Source organism: Mobula hypostoma, chromosome 14 (assembly GCF_963921235.1).
Source record: "Mobula hypostoma chromosome 14, sMobHyp1.1, whole genome shotgun sequence".
Lineage (NCBI taxonomy): Eukaryota > Metazoa > Chordata > Chondrichthyes > Myliobatiformes > Myliobatidae > Mobula > Mobula hypostoma.
The window spans coordinates 79,851,219-79,870,450 of NC_086110.1; the positions used below are offsets into that span (position 1 = coordinate 79,851,219).

The 19,232-nt window shown below is 45.3% G+C and overlaps 1 protein-coding gene across 1 annotated transcript in view; it reads right to left on the reverse strand.

The window, feature by feature from the left end:
- Window positions 1-19,232, reverse strand: part of tat (tyrosine aminotransferase) — a 127,560-nt gene that overhangs the window by 9,468 nt on the left and 98,860 nt on the right. The window contains exons 10-11 of the mRNA XM_063067299.1: window positions 5,275-5,358; window positions 5,077-5,175 (exon numbers count right to left, since the gene is read on the reverse strand). Of these exons, the coding sequence (XP_062923369.1) occupies window positions 5,077-5,175; window positions 5,275-5,358 (183 nt within the window). The remainder of the gene's footprint in view (window positions 1-5,076; window positions 5,176-5,274; window positions 5,359-19,232) is intronic.

A 19,232-nucleotide genomic window follows, 5' to 3' on the forward strand; every position in this document is an offset into this window, starting at 1 on the left:
CAGAGAAAATGGTCCCAGCCCATCCTATTTCTCCTTATAAGCTTTGGGTCTGTTTTCACTGGAAGTTAGAAGGATGTGGGGCAATCTCATTGAAACCTACCAAATGTTGAAAGGACTAGGTAGGGTGGATGTGGAGAGGATGTTTCCTATGGTGGGTGTGTCCAGAACTAGAGGTCACAGCCTCGAAATTGAGGGGTGACCTTTTAGAACAGAGGTAAGGAGGACTTTTTTTTAGCCAGAGAGTAGTGAATGCTCTGCCAAAGACTGCAATGATGGCCAAGTCTGTGGGTATATTTAAGGCAGAATTTGATTTGTTCCTGATCAGTCAAGGCATGAAAGGATATGGCGAGAAAGCAAGTGTATGGGGTTGAGTGGGATCTGTGATCAGCCATGATGGAATGGAGGAACAGACTCACTGGGCTGATTGGACTGATTCTGCTCCTATATCTTATGATCTTATAGTGTTGCTACTCCACCCTGAGGGTGGCCTCAACTTAGCACATGAGGAGTCCACAGACCAACACGTAGGAATGGGAATGGGAATGGGAATCGTAATCAAAATGTTAGGCTAATGGGAAGACCCCTGTGGCGGATGGTGCAGAGGTGCTTAACAAAGCGGTCCCCAAATTTATGACAGGTCTCACCAATGTAGTTGACACCCCACCAGGAGCACCAGACACAATAGACAACTCCAGCACATTCACGGATGAAGTGTTGCCTCACCTGAATGGACTGCCTGAGGCCCTGAATGGAGATCAGGGAGGAGGTGTATCGGCAGGAGTAGCACTTAGGCCGATATTTGCTGGGAGGGAGGTTACTGGGGAGGCCGATTGGACAAGGGAATTAGAAAACATAGACAACCTACAGCACAATACAGGCCCTTCAGCCCACAAAGCTGTGCCGAACATGTCCTTACCTTAGAAATTACCATGGGTAACCCGTAGCCCTCTATTTTCTGAGCTGCATGTACCTGTCCAGGAGTCTCTTAAAAGACACTACATATCAGCCTCCACCACCGTCGCCGGCAGCCCATTCCACGCACTCACCACTCTGTGTAAAAAACTTACCCCTGACATCTCCTCTGTACCCACTTCCAAGCACCTTAAAACTGTGCCCTCTTGTGTTAGCCATTTCAGCCCTGGGGAAAAGCCTCTGATTATCCACACGATCAATGCCTCTCATCATCTTATACACCTCCATCAGGTCACCTCTCATCCTCTGTCACTCCAAGGAGAAAAGACCAAGTTCACTCAACCTATTCTCATAAGGCATGCTCCCCAATCCAGGCAACATCCTTGTAAATCTCCTCTGCACTCTTTCTATGTTTTCCACATCCCTCCTGTAGTGAGGTGACCAGAACTGAGCACAGTACTCCAAGTGGGGTCTGACCAGGGTCCTATATAGCTGTAACATTACTTCTTGGCTCTTAAACTCAATCCCACGATCGATGAAGGCCAATACACTGTATGCTTTCTTAATCACAGAGTCAACCTGCGCAGCAGCTTTGAGTGTCCTATGGACTTGGACCCCAAGATCCCTCTGATCCTCCACACTGCCAAGAGTCTTACCATTAATACTATATTCTGCCATCATATTTGACCTACCAAAATGAACTACCTCACACTTATCTGGGTTGAACTCCATCTGCCACTTCTCAGCCCAGTTTTGCATCCTATCAATGTCCCGCTGTAACCTCTGACAGCCCTCCACACTATCCACAACACACCCAACCTTTGTGTCATCAGCAAATTTACTAACCCATCCTTCCACTTCCTCATTCAGGTCATTTATAAAAATCACGAAGAGTAGGGGTCGCAGAACAGATCCCTGGGGCACACCACTGGTCACCGACCTCTATGCAGAATGTGATCTGTCTACAATCACTCTTTGCCTTCTGTGGGCAAGCCAGTTCTGGATCCACAAAGCAATGACTCCTTGGATCCCATGTCTCCCTACTTTCTCAATAAACCTTGCATGGGGTACCTGATCAAATGCCTTGCTGAAATCCATATACACTACATCTACTGCTCTACCTTCATCAATGTGTTTAATCACATCCTCAAAAAATCCAATCAGGCTCGTAAGGTATGACCTGCCTTTGACAAAGCCATGCTGACTATTCCTAATCATACTTTGCCTCTCCAAATGTTCATAAATCCTGCCTTTCAGGATCTTCTCCATCAACTTGCCAACCACTGAATCGTGGAAGGTGCAATCCTTGCAGAAAGCGCGGGGGTGTGGGTAAAGATATGTTTAGTGGTCAGGTCCCTTTGGAGATGGTGGAAGTTGCAGAGAATAATATGTTGGATGTGAAGGCTGATGGGGTGGTAGGTAGGACAAGAGAAACTGGTAATAACATGTCCTCCTTGCTGACGATCAACACTGGTGCACCTCAGGGGTGTGTGCTTAGCCCACTGTTCTACTCTCTGTATACACAGGACTGTGTGGCTAGGTGTAGCTCAAATACCATCTATAAATTTGCTGACGATACAACCATTGTTGATAGAATCTCAGGTGGTGATGAGAGGGTGTACAGAAGTGAGATATGCCAACTAGTGGAGTGGTGTCACAGCAACAACCTGGCACCCAATGTCAGTAAGACAAAAGAACTGATTGTGGACTTCAGGAAGGGTAAGACGAAGGGACCAATCCTCATACAGGGTTGAGAAGTGGAGAGAGTGAGCAGCTTCAAGTTCCTGGGTGTCAAGATCTCTGAGGATCTAAGCTGGTCCGAACATATTGATGCAGTTATAAAGAAGGCAAGACAGCCGCTCTACTTCATTAGGAGTTTGAAGAAGTTTGGCATGTCAACAAATACAGTCAAAAACTTCTATAGTTGTACCGTGGAGAGCATTCTGACAGGCTGCATCACTGTCTGGTATGGAGGGGCTACTGCACAGGACCGAAAGAAGCTGCAGAAGGTTGTAAATCTAGTCAGCTCCATCTTGGGTACTAGCCTATAATGTACTCAGGTCATCTTAGGGAGCGGTGTCTCAGAAAGGCAGCGTCCATTATTAAGGACCTCCAGCAACCAGGGAATGCCCTTTTTTCACTGTTACCATCAGGTAGGAGATACAGAAGCCTGAAGGCACACACTCAGTGATTCAGAAACAGCTTCTTCCCCTCTGCCATCCGATTCCTAAATGGACATTGAATCTTTGGACACTACCTCACTTTTTTTTAGTATATGGTATTTCTGTTTTTGTACATTTTTAAAAATCTATTCAATATATGTAATTGATTTACTTGTTTATTTCTTATTATTTTTAAAATTTTATTTGTTAATTTTTTTTCTCTCTGCTAAATTATGTATTGCATTGAACTGCTGCTGCTAAGTTAACAAATTTCACGTCACGTGCCGGTGATAATAAACCTGATTCTGAACTTTATCTTTTCTGAACTAGCAATAAAGTCAAGACTTATACAGGACGGAAAATGGCCTTTCCATACAATATTCCATGTCAACTAAGATGTACATATAGGCTAGTCCCATTTGTCTGCATTGGCCGGTAGAGCATAGAACATAGAAAATCTACAGCACATTACAGGCCCTTTGGCCCACAATGTTGTGCTGACCATGTAACCTACTCTAGAAGCTGCCTAGAATTTCCCTACCATGTAGCCCTCTATTTTTCTAAGCGCCATGTACCTATCTAAGAGTCTCTTGAAATACCCTATTGCACCCACCTCTACCACCTTCACTGGAAGTGCATTCCACACACCCACCACTCTGTGTGAAAAACTTACCCCTGACATTTCCTCTGTACCTACTTCCAAGCACCTTAAAACTATGCCCCCTTGTATTAGCCATCTCTGCCCTGGAAAAAAGCCTATGGCTATCCACACGATCAATGCCTCTCATCATTTTATACACCTCTGCCAGGTCACTTCTCATCCTCCTTCACCCAAGGAGAAAAGGCCAAGTTCACTCCACCTTTTCTCATTTGGCATGCTCCCCAATCCAGGCAACATCCTTGTAAATCTCCTTGGCACGCTCTCTACAGCATCCACATACTTCCCGTAATGAGTGACCAGAACTAAACACAGTACTTCAAGTGGGGTATCACCAAGGTCTTATATACTTTAACATTATCTCTCGGTTCTTGAACTCAATCTCCTGTTTGATGAAGGCCAACACACCATATGCCTTCTTAACAATATTGTCAACCTGCGCAGTAGCTTTGAGTGTCCTATGGACATGGACCCCAAGATCTCGCTGATCCTCCACACTGCCAAGAGTCTTACCATTAATATTATATTCTGTCTTCAAATTTTACCCACCAAAATAAACCACTTCACACTTATCTGGCACTGCTGGCGACAGTGGTGGAGGTGGATACATAGGGTCATAGACTCTTAGATGGGTACATGCAGCTTAGGAAAATAGAGGGCTATGCAATATGATGTCTCATCTCCTGTACTCAGTTCTCTGACTGATGAAGGCAATGTGCCAAACATCTTCATCACCTCCCTATCTACCTATATCGCCACTCTCTGGCAATTATGTATCTGTACCCCTAGGTTCTGTGTTATAATGGGCCCTACGATTTACTGTGTAACTCTTTCCCTGGTTTAACTTCCTGAAATGCATCACTTTGCAGTTATCAGGAGCTAAATTCTATCTGCATTTTTGAAAGATTAGGGAATTAAGGGTGGTGGGGAACTGGTTTGAAGAGGAGTTGAGTAGATCAACCATGATCACTGAATAGCACTTATGGAGGGACCAGTTGGATGCCACCTTTTTCCACGGTCCTCCTTTGCTATTAATTTCTCATTCCCCATTACATTTGAAATCTAATACATGGCTAACTGGAAGCTCAAGAGACTACCAGTAGATGATGCCAGAAAGTTGAAAGCATAGAAACAGGGCCTTCAGCCCATATGTTCATGTGGACTATTATGCCTGCCTGCACTAATTCCTCGTCTTTCTCATTCAAGTACTTGTCCAAATGCCTTCTAAGTGTTGTTGCTGTCCCTGATTCCACTATCTTCTCTGGCAATTCATTTCAGATACCAGCCTCACTGCTATATTAGCTTATTTACTAAATTTGGAGTCAGTACATGAAAATGATTTACCGTGGCAGGAAGGCAAAAAACTGATTGCTCCATAATCAAACGTTCTGTGAAGTCAATGTCACTTCTGAATTCAGGAAAATTATCTATGTCAACACCAACCTAGAAACAGAGCAAAGAATGAAAGAGGTTGAGTTCATTGGGCAATGTAGAAATGAAGGTTTAATATGTCTGCTTGATACAGAAATTGATCCAACTCACCATCATGTACATCGTCCCACAGGGTTTGATTGGTCTTAAGCCAGGAACCGTTCCAAGAGCATTGAAACAAAGGTCAGTATTGGACTGAGGGAAGCAAAGAGAATTATTCCCACTTGAATAAACATCCAGTCATCATTTCCTTTAAAATAATTTTTTTTGCTCATTTGAGAGCAGGTACTTTAAGGGAAGTTCGGGCCAAGCCAACATGCTGAATTGCTCACAGATTCCCGTTTCTATTGTGTGAGCTTCCCTTTTCACACCAGCCATCAGGCTGCTCCTGTCAGCGATATGCCCTGGCATTATCAATCTACATCTCCCTAGTCTGTTGCCTGTTACTCCACTATCTCCAGATCTATTTCCTTTCATTCATAGAGTCACAGCGTAAACAAAACCAACTCATCCATGCTGATCAAGATGACAGTCTAAGCTTGTCCCTGTGAAGCTTTCCTAACCATGTATTTTTGCAAGTGTCTTTTAAATATTGTTATTATACCTGCCTCAGCCAATTCCTCTGGCAGTTCATTCTGTAGATGGTCCACCCTCTGCTCCCAGTTTCCTTTTAAATAAGACCATAAAACCATAAGGAGAAATCAAATCACAAACAAGAGAAAATCTGCAGGTGCTAGAAATCCAAGCAACACCCACAAAATGCTGGATGAACAGGAGGCCAGGCAGCATCTATGGAAAAAAGTATTATTGACATTTCAGACCAAGACCCTTTGGCAGGCCTGGAGGAAAAAAGGATGAGGAGTAGATTTAAAACGTGGGGGAGGGGAGAGAGAAACAAGGTGATGAGTGAAACCGGGAGGGAGAGGGATAAAGTAAAGAGCCGAGAAGTTGATTGGTGAAAGAGATACAGGGCTGGAGAAGGGGGAGTCTGATAGGAGAGGATAGAAGGCAATGGAAGAAAGAAAAGGAGGGGGGAGCTCTAGAGGGAGGTGATGGGCAGACAAGGAGATAAGGTGAGAGAGGGAAAAGGGGATGGGGAATGGTGACAGAGGGGCATTACTAGAAGTTCAAGAAATCGATGTTCATGCCATCAGTTTAGAGGCTACCCAAACGAACTAGTAGGTGTTGTTCCTCCAACCTGAGTGTGGCCTCATCGTAACAGTAGGGGAGGCCATGGATTGACATATTGCAATGGGAACGGGAAGTGGAATTAAAATGGGTGGCCACTGGAAGATACTGCTTCTTCTGGCGGCAGAGCGTAGGTACTTGGCAAAGTGGTTTGCCAATCTATGTCGGGTCTCACCGATGTACACAAGGCCACACTGGGAGCACTGAACACAGTAAGTGACCCCAACAGACTCACAGGTGAAGTGTATTTAGGGCCCTGGATGGTAGTGAGGGAGGAGGTGCAGGGGCAGGTGTAGCACTTGTTCCACCTGCAAGGATAAGTGCCAGGAGGGAGATAAGTGCGGACGGACAAGGGAGTCGCACAGGGAGAATCCCAGCAGAAAGCAGAAAGTGAGGTGGGGGTAGGGGGAGGGAAAGGGAAAATGTGCTTGGTGGTGGAATCCCATTAGAGAAGGTGCAAGTTCCAAAGAATTATGTGCCGGATGTGGAGGCTGGTGAGGTGGTAGGTATGGACAAGAAGAACTCTATCCCTGGTAGGGTGGTGGGAGGATAGGGTAAGAGCAGACATGTGTGAAATAGAAGAGATGATGTTGAAGGCAGCGTTGATGGTGGAGAAAGGGAAGCCTTTTCTTTGAAAATGGATGTCATCTTCTTCGTTCCAGAATGAAAAGCCTCATCCTGAGAGCAGATGCAGTGAAGATAGAGGAATTGAGAGAAGGGAATGGCATTTTTACAAGTAACTGGGTGGGAAGAAGGATAGTCAAGGTAGCTGTGAGAATCCATGGGTTTATAATAGACATCAGTGGATAAGCTATATCCAGAGACAGAGACAGTGAGATCGAGAAAGAGGAGGAAGATGTCAGAAATGGACCAGGTAAATTTGAAGGCAGGGTGGAAGTTAGAGACAAAGTTGATGAAGTCGACGAACTCTGCATGGGTGCAGGAAGCAGCATCAATTCAGTCATCGATGTAGCATAGGAAAAGTTGGGGAGTGCCACCAGTGTAGGATTGGATTATAGACTGTTCCATGTAACAACTGTGACGGGGTCCTGAATTATCCCTATGAATTGTGCTTTTGAAAAGAGAGAGAGAGAGTTGCTCAACACCAGACACCTTGTTAAAAAAGAGAGAAAGACAGAGAGAGAGAGGTAAAGTCTGCTCACAGTTTGTTCATATTTTCTACAAGGACACTGGCAGCTTCCAAGTTCTTACAGAGAGAGAAGGGAGGAGCTGCTTGGTGGACAGCTGGTATTCAGCACGGTGAGATAAATAGGAGGTCAGTTGTTAGACCGACAGACACATGGTCCTGGACACTGAGCTTTGTTGTGCCCACAGAAAAGGTGGGTTTTGGAGGATCGATCAGGCAGATCGATCAGTGGCTCTCGCAGTGTGAAAGGGGTGTGACCGGTGGGGAGTTATTCGTGTGCCCAACTCTCGCCTGGGTTGATAATTCCACCACAGAAGAATGGTCCCCTTTGTTGTGGTCACAGTCGGTGACTTCTAAAGGATTTCGGAGGACAACGGGAAGATCAACGGCATCAGCTCACCTGAAGACTTAAATCTCTCCCTCTCTCTCTCTCCATCACTACTTAACTCAATACCACGAACTGAACTGAATTTTACTCTTCATTGTAAGACTATCTATTTACCCCTAGACTCGAAGATGCATGGTTTTCATATATTTCCACACTTACTGATATATAATCATTGCTAACCTATTTGATATATCTGCATTTATATTACTGTATTACGTAGTTACTAATAAATACCATTAGTTAATAGCAATACTGGACTCCAGAGTGTTTTCCATTTCTGCTGCATCTTTAACCTGTCACGGGGTACGTGACACAACAAAAAGACAGGCATAGCTAGGACCATGTGAGTGCCAGATGTTTCTGCTTGTTCCTGCCCCACTGAATTCATATCTGCATACTTCGACACTCAGTTTTATCCCCCCCCCCCGTTCAGTCTCTTCCTACCTACATTCGTGACACTTCACACACTCGTGATCTGTTTGATGATTTTGAGTTCCCTGGCCCCGAGCATCTTATTTTCACTATGGATGAAGTCAATGAGCTTGGCATGGGTGCAGGAAGCAGCACCAATGCAGTCGTTGCTGTAGTGTAGGAAAAGTGGGGGACGGACACCAGTGTAGGCTTGAAACATAGACTGTTCTCTGTAGCTGACAAAAAGGCAGACATAGGTGGCACCCATGGGAGTGCCCATGGCTGCACCTCTTATTTGATGGAAGTCAGAGGAGACAAAGGAGGAATTATTTAGAGTGAGGACAAGTTGCGCGAGATAAAGGAGAGTGGTGGTGGAGGGGAACTGGTTGGGTCTAGTGTCCAGAAAGAAATGGAGAGCTTTGAGGCCTTCCTGGTGGGGGATGGAGGTGTATAGAGACTGGACATCCATGGTGAAAATAAGATGATGGGGTCCAGAAAACTTGAAATCATTGAAAAAATATCCTTGCCGTCTTTCCACAGGGATCACTCCCTACGCAACTCCCTTGTCCATTTCTCCCTCCCCACTGATCTCTCTCCTAGTATTTATCCTTGCAAGTGGAACAAGTGCTACCTGTCACTGCACCTCCTCCCTCACTATCATTCAGGGCCCCAAACCATCCTTCCAAGTGAAGCGACACTTCACCTGTGAGTCTATTGGGACCCTATACTGCGTCCAGTGATCCCAGTGTGGCCTCCTGTATATCGATGAGACCAGACCTGATACAGATCGGGAGACTATTTCGCTGAGTATCTATGCTACGCCACTTCCCACTCCCATACGGATATGTCAACCCACGGCCTCCTCTACTGTTGCAAAGAGGACACGCTCAGGTTGGAGGAACAACAACTTATATTCTGTTTAGGTAGCCTCCAACCTGATGCCATGAACATTGATTTCTTGAACTTCCAGTCATTGCCCCATTTCACCATTCCCCATCCCCTTTTCCCTCTTGCACTTTATCTCCATGCCTGCCTATTGAAACCATAGAAACCACAGAAAAACTACAGCCCAGAAACAGGTCTTTTGGCCCTTCTTGGCTGTGCGGAACCATTTTCTGCCTAGTCCCACTGACCTGCACACGGACCATATCCCTCCATACACCTCCCATCCATGTATCTGTCCAATTTATTCTTAAATGTTAAAAAAGAACCTGCATTTACCACCTCATCTGGCAGCTCATTCCACACTCCCACCATTCTCTGTGTGAAGAAGCCCCCCCTAATGTTCCCTTTAAACTTTTCCCCCCTCACCCTTAACCCATGTCCTCTGGTTTTTTCTCCCCTTGCCTCAGTAGAAAAAGCCTGCTTGCATTCATTCTGTCTATACCTATCATAATTTTATATACCTCTATCAAATCTCCCCTCATTCTTCTACGCTCCAGGGAATAAAGTCCTAACCTATTCAACCTTTCTCTGTAACTGAGTTTCTCAAGTCCTGGCAACATCCTTGTAAACCTTCTCTGCACTCTTTCAACCTTATTAATATCCTTCCTGTAATTTGGTGACCAAAACTGAACACAATACTCCAGATTTGGTCTCACCAATGCCTTCTACAACCTCATCATAACATTCCAGCTCTTATACTCAATACTTTGATTAATAAAGGCCAGTGTACCAAAAGCTCTCTTTACGACCCTATCTACCTGTGACACCACTTTTAGGGAATTTTGTATCTCTATTCTCAGATCCCTCTGTTCTACTGCACTTCTCAGTGCCTTACCATTAACCCTGTATGTTCTACCTTGGTTTGTCCTTCCAACGTGCAATACCTCACACTTGTCTGTATCAAACTCCATCTGACATTTTTCAGCTCATTTTTCCAGCTGGTCCAAATTCCTCTGCAGGCTCTGAAAACCTTCCTCTCTGTCCACTACACCTCCAGTCTTTGTATCATCAGCAAATTTGCTGATCCAATTTACCACAGTATCATCCAGATCATTGATAAAGATGACAAATAACAATGGACCCAGCACTGATCCCTGTGGCATACCACTAGCTACAGGCCTCCACTCTGAGAAGCAATCCTCTACTACCACTCTTTGGCTTCTCCCATTGAGCCAAAATCTAATCCAATTTACCACCTTTCAATGTATACCTAGCGACTGAATTTTCCTAACTATCCTCCCATGTGGGACCTTGTCAAAGGCCTTACTGAAGTCCATGTAGACAACATCCACTGCCTTCCCGTCATCCACTTTCCTGGTAACCTCCTTGAAAAACTCCAACAGATTGGTCAAACATGACCTACCAAGCACAAAGCCATGTTGACTCTTGCTAATAAGTCCCTGCCTATCCAAATGCTTGTAGATTCTGTCTCTTAGTACTCCCTCCAATAACTTACCCACTACTGATGTCAAACTTACCGGCCTATAATTTCCCGGATTACTTTTAGAGCCTTTTTTAAACAACGGAACAACATGAGCCACTCTCCAATCCTCCGGCACCTCACCCGTAGACACCGACATTTTAAATACATCTGCCAGGGCCCCCGCAATTTCAACACTAGTCTCCTTCAAAGTCCAAGGGAATACCCTGTCAGGTCCTGGGGATTTATCCACTTTAATTTGCCTCAAGATAGCAAGCACCTCCTCCTTTTCAATCTGTACAGTTTCCATGATCTCACTACTTGTTTCCCTTAATTCCATAGACTTCATGCCAGTTTCCTTAGTAAATACAGATGCAAAAAACCCATTTAAGATCTCCCCCATTTCTTTTGGTTCCGCACATAGCCGACCACTCTGATCTTCAAGAGGGCCAATTTTATCCCTTACAATCCTTTTAGTCTTAATATACCTGTAAAAACTCCTTGGATTTTCCTTCACTTTGACTGCCAAGGCAACCTCATGTCTTCTTTTAGCCCTCCTGATTTTGTTTTTAAGTATTTTCTTGCACTTTTTATACTCCTCAAGCACCTTATTTACTCCGTTTCCTATATATGTCATACAACTCTCTCTTCTTCTTTATCAGAGTTGCAATATCCCTTGAGAACCAAGGTTCCTTATTCCTATTCAGTTTGCCTTTATTGCTTCCCACTGGTGCTCCTTCCCCCTTTTCTTTTTTCCATGGTCTTCTGTCCTTTCCAGCCCTTTACTTCATCCCTGCCCCTGCTGGTTTCACCTATCACCTTGTGCTTCTCTCTCCCCTCCCCCATCTTTTTTACTCCGATCCTGCTGAAGGGTCTTGGCCTGAAACGTCGACTTTACTCTTTTCCATAAATGTTGCCAGACAGAGGAGGAGACACAGACCATTTGGCCCATTGGGTCTGCTCTACTATTTCATCATGGCTGATCCATTTTCCCTCTCAAACAAATCTCTTGCCTTCTCCCCACATCCCTTCATGCCCTGACCAATCAATAATCCATCGACCTCTGCCTTAAATATACATGCAGACTTAGCCTGCACAGCTGCCTGTGGCAATGAATTCCACAGATTCACCATTCTCTGGCTGAAGAAGTTCTTTCTCATCTCCGTTCTAAAAGGACACTGATCTATTCTGAGGCTGTGTCCATAAGACCATAACACCATAAGATACAGGAGCAGAAGTGGGCCGTTCAGCCCATTGAGTCTGCTCTGCCATTCAATCATGGGCTGATCCAATTCTTACAGTCTTCCCCATTTCCCTGCCTTCACCCTATACCCTTTGATGCCCTGGCTAATCAAGAACCTATCTATCTTTGCTTAAATACACCCAGTGACTTGGCCTCCACACCTGCTCGTGGCAACAAATTTCACAGATTTACCACCCTTTGACTAAAGTAATTTCTCCGCATCTCAGTTCTAAAAGGACATCCTTCAATCCTGAAGTCATGTCCTCTTGTCCTAGAATCCCCTACCATGGGAAATAACTTTGCCATATCTAATCTGTTCAGGCTTTTTAACATTCTGAGTGTTTCTGTGAGATCCCCCCTCATTCTCCTGAGCTCCAGGGAATACAGCCCAAGAGTTGCCAGATATTCCTCATATGGTAACCCTTTCATTCCTGGAATTATTCTCATGAATCTCCTCTGAACCCTCTCCAATGTCAGTATATCCTTTCTAAATAAATAAGGAGCCCAAAACTCCACACAATACTCCAAGTGTGGTCTTACGAGTACCTTATAGAGCCTCAACATCACATTCCTCCTCTTATATTCTATACCTCTAGAAATGAATGCCAACATTGTATTCGCCTTCTTCACAACCGACTCAACCTGGAGGTTAACCTTTAGGGTATCTTGCACAAGGACTACCATTGCATCTCTGCATTTTGAATTCTCTTCCCATCTAAATAATAGTCTGCCTGTTTATTTCTTCCACCAAAGTGCATGACCATACACTTTCCAACATTGTATTTCATTTGCTACTTCTTTGCCCATTCCCCTAAACTATCAAAGTATCTCTGCAGGCTCTCTGTTTCCTCAACACTACCCGCTCCTCCACCTATCTTTGTATCATCAGCAAATTTAGCCATAAATCCATTAATACCGTAGTCCAAATCACTGCCATACATTGTAAAAAGCAGCGGTCCCAACACCGACCCCTGTGGAACTCCACTGGTAACCAGTAGCCAACCAGAATAGGATCCCTTTACTCCCACCCTTTGTTTTCTGCCGACCAGCCAATGCTCTACCCACACTAATAACTTCTGTAACTTCTTGGGCTCATCTTGCTAAGCAGCCTCATGTGCAGCACCTTGTCAAAGGCCTTTTGAAAATCCAAGTACACCATGTCTACTGCATCTCCTTTGTCTACCCTGCTTCTATTTTCCTCAAAGAATTGCAGTAGGTTTGTCAGGCAGGATTCTCCTTTCAAGAAACCATGCTGGCTTTGGCCTATCTTGTCATGTGCCTCCAGGTACTGTAATCTCATCCCTAACAATCAATTCCAACAACTTGTTGGACACGTGGCCAAGTGGTTAAGGCATTCGTCTAGTGATCTCAAGGTCGCTAGTTCGAGCCTCAGCTGTGGCAGCATGTTTGTGCCCTTGAGCAAGGCACTTAATCACACATTGCTCTAGTCTGTGCGAGGAGTGGCGCCCCACACAGACTTCCAATCTGCGCCTTGTAAGGCATGAAAATGCCTGACGCAGGCCTCTCATGGTCTGAGTCGACGTTCCTTCCCTCCCGTCCCAACCACTGATGTCAGGCTAACAGGTCTATAGTTTCCTTTCTGCTGCTTCCCACCCTTCTTAAATAGCGGAGTAACATTTGCAATTTTCCAGTCATCCGGTACAATGCCAAGAATCTATCAATTCTTGAAAGATCATCGTTAATGCCTCCGCAATCTCTCTAACTACTTCCTTCAGAACCCGAGGGTGCATTCCATCAGGTCCAGGAGATTTATCTGGTATATTGCAGACATCTTCCACTGTGAAGACTGATGCAAAATACGATTCAGTTTCTCTGCCATTTCTGCGTCTCTCATTACAATATTTCCAGTGTCATTTTATATTGGTCCTATATCTAACCTCGACTCTCTTTTACCCTTTATATACTTAAAAAAGCTTTTAGTATCTTCTTTGATATTAGACGCCAGTTTCCTCTCATAATTCATCTTTTCCTTCCGAATGACCTTCTTAGTTTCCTTCAGCAAGTTTTTAAAAGCTCCCCAATCCTCTATCTTCCCACTAGCTTTGGCTTCCTTGTATGCCCTCTCTTTTGCTTTTACTTTGGCTCTGACTTCACTTGTCAGCCACAGTAGGGTCCTTCTTCCCTTTGAAAATTTCTTCTTATTTGGAATATATCTGTCTTGTACTTCCCTCATTTTTCGCAGAAACTCCAGCCATTGCTGCTCTGCTGTCTTTCCTGCAAATGTCCCTTTCCAATCAACTTCAGCCAGTTCCCCTCTCATGCCATTGTAATTTCCTTTATTCCACTGAAATACCAACACATTAGATATTATTTTTTCCCTCTGAAATTTCAATGTGAAGTTGATCATATTGTGATCACTGTTCCCTAAAGATTCCTTAACCTTAAGCTCTTTTACCAACTCCGGATCATTGCACAACACCCAATCCAGCACAGCTGATCCCCTAGTGGGATTTTTAGAACAAGCTGTTCTAAAAAGCCACCCCTTAGACATTCTACAAATTCTTTCTCTTGATGTCCAGTAATGACCTGGTTTTCCCAATCCACTTTCAAGTTAAAATTCCCAATGATTATCATGACGTTGCCCTTCTGACATGCCTTTTCTATCTCCTGGTGTAATTTGTAATCCACATCCTGGCTGCTGTTTGGAGGCCTGTATACAACTGCCATTAGGGTCCTTTTATCCTTGCCATTTCTTAACTCAACTCATAGAGACGCTACACCTTCCAGTCTTATGTCATTTCTTTCCAATGATTCAATATTATTTCTTACAGTCAGAGCCACACCACCCCCTCTGCCTAGAACAAAAACATAGAACATAGAATAGTACAGCACAGTACAGGCCCTTCCGCCCACAATGTTGTGCCGACCCTCAAACACTGCCTCCCATATAAGCCCCCACCTTAGATTCCTCCATATACCTGTCTAGTAGTCTCTTAAACTTCACTAGTATATCTGCCTCCACCAATGACTCAGGCAGTGCATTCCACGCACCAACCACTCTCTGAGTAAAAAACCTTCCTCTAATATCCCCCTTGAACTTCCCACCCCTTACCTTAAAGCCATGTCCTCTTGTATTGAGAAGTTGTGCCCTGGGGAAGAGGCGCTGGCTATCCACTCTATCTATTCCTCTTATTATCTTGTACACCTCTATCATGTCTCCTCTCATCCTTCTTCTCTCCAAAGAGTAAAGCCCTAGCTCCCTTAATCGCTGATCATAATGCATACTCTCTAAACCAGGCAGCATCCTGGTAAATCTCCTCTGTACCCTTTCCAATGCTTCCACATCCTTCCTATAGTGAGGTGACCAGAACTGGACACAGTACTCCAAGTGTGGCCTAACCAGAGTTTTATAGAGCTGCATCATTACATCGCGACTCTTAAACTCTGTCCCTCGACTTATGAAAGCTAACACCCCATAAGCTTTCTTAACTACCCTATCCACCTGTGAGGCAACTTTCAGGGATCTGTGGACATGTACCCCGAGATCCCTCTGCTCCTCCACACTACCAAATTACCCGGACTATCCCTACTACTTTTTTTGAATAAGGGGACAACATTCGCCTCCTTCCAATCCTCCGGTACCATTCCCGTGGACAACGAGGACATAAAGATCCTAGCCAGAGGCTCAGCAATCTCTTCCCTCGCCTCGTGGAGCAGCCTGGGGAATATTCCGTCAGGCCCCGGGGACTTATCTGTCCTAATGTATTTTAACAACTCCAACACCTCCTCTCCCTTAATATCAACATGCTCTAGAACATCAACCTCACTCATATTGTCTTCACCATCATCAAGTTCCCTCTCATTGGTGAATATCGAAGAGAAGTATTCATTGAGGACTTTGCTCACTTCTACAACCTCCAGGCACATCTTCCCACCTTTATCTCTAATCTGTCCTACCTTCACTCCTGTCATCCTTTTGTTCTTCACATAATTGAAGAATGCCTTGGGGTTTTCCTTTACCCTACTCACCAAGGCCTTCTCATGCCCCTTTTTCTTGCTACCCTATATTCCTCAATAGACCCATCTGATCCTTGCTTCCTAAACCTCATGTATGCTGCCTTCTTCCACCTGACTAGATTTTCCACCTCACTTGTCACCCATGGTTCCTTCACCCTACCATTCTTTATCTTCCTCACCAGGACAAATTTATCCCTAGCATCCTGCAAGAGATCTCTAAACATCGACCACATGTCCATAGTACATTTCCCTGCAGAAACATCATCCCAATTCACACCCGCAAGTTCTAGCCTTATAGCCTCATAATTTGCCCTTCCCCAATTAAGAATTTTCCTGTCCTCTCTGATTCTATCCTTTTCCATGATAATGCTAAAGGCCAGGGAGCGGTGGTCACTGTCCCCCAGATGCTCAGCCACTGAGAGATCTGTGACCTGACCCGGTTCATTACCTAGTACTAGATCTAGTATGGCATTCCCCCTAGTTGGCCTGTCCACATACTGTGACAGGAATCCATCCTGGACACACTTAACAAACTCTGTCCCATCTAAACCCTTGGAACTAATCAGGTGCCAATCAATATTAGGGAAGTTAAAGTCACCCATGATAACAACCCTGTTATTTTTGCACCTTTCTAAAATCTGCCTCCCAATCTGCTCCTCTGTATCTCTGCTGCTACCAGGGGGCCTATATATAATACCCCCAATAGAGTAACTGCTCCCTTCCTGTTCCTGACTTCCACCCATACTGACTCAAAAGAGGATCCTGCTACATTACCCACCCTTTCTGTAGCTGTAATAGTATCCCTGACCAGTAATGCCACCCCTCCTCCCCTTTTTCCGCCCTCTCTATACCTCTTAAAGCACTGAAATCCAGGAATATTGAGAATCCATTCCTGCCCTGTTGCCAGCCAAGTCTCTGTAATGGCCACTACATCATAATTCCATGTATGTATCCAAGCTCTCAGCTCATCACCTTTGTTCCTGATGCTTCTTGCATTGAGGTACACACATTTCAGCCCTTCTACCTTACTGTCTTTACACCGTTTATTCTGCTTCTCTTTCCTCAAAGCCTCTCTGTATGTTAGATCTGGCTTTACTCCATGCACTTCTTTCACTGCTCTATCGCTCTGGGTCCCATCTCCCTCGCAAATTAGTTTAAACCCTCCCAAACCATGCTAGCAAACCTACCTGCAAGGATATTGCTCCCCCTCGAGTTCAGGTGCAACCCATCCAATCTGTACAGGTCCCACCTTCCCCAGAAGAGATCCCAATGATCTAAAAATCTAAAACCCTGCTCCCTGCACCAACTCCTCAGCCACGCATTCAACTGCCATCTCCTCCAATTCGTACCATCACTGTTACTAGCACTGGCAGCAATCCTGAGAACGCCACCCTTGAGGTCCTGTTCTTCAGCCTTCTGTCTAGTTCCTGAAACTCACACTTCAGAACCTCATCTCTCTTCTTGCCTGTGTCGTTGGTCCCTACGTGTATCACGACTTCTGGTTGCTTTCTCTCTCGTACCAGGATGTCGTGCACCCGGTCAGAGACATCCCGGACCCTGGCACCCGGGAGGCAACAAACCATGCGGGTGTCCTTCTCATGTCCACAAAATCTCCTGTCTGCTCCCCTGACTATAGAGTCTCCAATGACGACAGCTCTCCTCTTCTCCATCCCACCCTTCTGCACCACCAGGTCAGACTCAGTGCCGAAGGCCCTGCCACTGTGGCTCACACCTGGTTGGTCGTCCCCGCCAACAGTATCCAGGATGGTAAACTTATTATTCAGGGGAATGGCTACAGGGGTGCTCTATGCTACCTGTCTACTCATCTTCGCTTTCCTCCCTCTGACTGTCACCCAATGACCTGCTTCCGACAGCCTAGGTGTGACTACCTCCCTGTAGCTCTCATCTATGACTGCCTCATTCTCCCTTATGAGTCGAAGGTCATCCAGCTGCTGCTCCAGATTCCTTACATGGTCTTCCAGATCACCCAGCCGCATGCACTTCTAGCAGATGTGATTCTGTGGGAGAGGGGAGTTCCCCCAAGACTGCCACATCTCACATGAGAGGCATATCACCGTCTCAGGAGGCATTGTAAAGACAAACTGCGAGCAAGCTTGTCCTCTGCCTCTTCTTGTCGAAGCCTCAAAGCTCCACTCCTTTACTGGCCCACTCACTCACTGGCCGCTTTCCACATCATGTATGCCAATCTGTAACTGTGCTACAAGTTCATCTATCTTATTCTGTATACTGCACACTTTCAAAGATAACACCTTCAGTCCTGTATTCACCCTTTATGGTTTTATCCACCTTTTACACTGCACCTTATCCTGTTGACTGCAATTTTGCCCTACTGTCAGCCTCTCCTTGCCAGGAGTCTCACTATGCATTGCCTCTGTATGTAAACCAACTACCTCATCTTCAGGACTATCACTCCTGTTCTCATCGCCCTGCCAAATTAGTTTAAACCGCATATCCCTGAACAACTTTAGTCAACCTGCCTGCAGGATACTGGACCACCCAGGTTCAGGTGTAACCAGTCCCTTTTGTACAGGTCATACTTTCCCCAGAAGAGATCCTAATGATCCGTAAATCTGAGCTCCTGCTCTCTGCAGAAGTTCCTCAGCCAAGCATTCACCTGCCGATTCATTCTATTCTTACCCTCACTGGCACATGGCACAGGCAGCAATCCAGCAATTACTACCCTGGATGTCTTGTTTCTCACCTTTCTAACTAGATCTCTAAAATCTCTCTTCAGGACCTTCTCACTTTGTCTGACTATGGCATTGGTTCCTCCTCCTTGAAAATGCCACGGATCCAAACTGAGACATATCTGATCCTGGCATCAGGGAGACAACATACCATCCGGATGTCTCTACTGCACCCACAGAACCTCTTCTCTGATCTTCTGACTAAGGAATCTGCTGTCAACATTACAGTCCTCTTCACCTCTCTGATCTTCTGGGCACCAGACTCAGAGACGGGGACTTGGTCACTGTGGCTCTCCCCGGGTAGTTTGCCCCCTCAATAGTATCTTCAAGCTGTATAGTTATCATTTAGTTATTATTATTGAGGGAAATGGCCACAGGTGTACTCTGCACTGGCATTTTGCCTTCTTCTCCTGACAGTCACCCAGTTACCTGTCTTCTGCAACCTAGAGGTGTGTAACTACCTCCCTGTAGCTCCTGTCTATCACCTCATCATTCTCCCATGTGAGTCAAAGGTCATCGAGCTGCAGCTCCAATTCCTTAATACATTCTCCCAGGAGCTACAACTTGGTGCACCTGGTGCAGATGTGTTTATCTGGGAGACTGGATAACCTTCGGCTTGATTGGCAGACTGAGGAGATCAT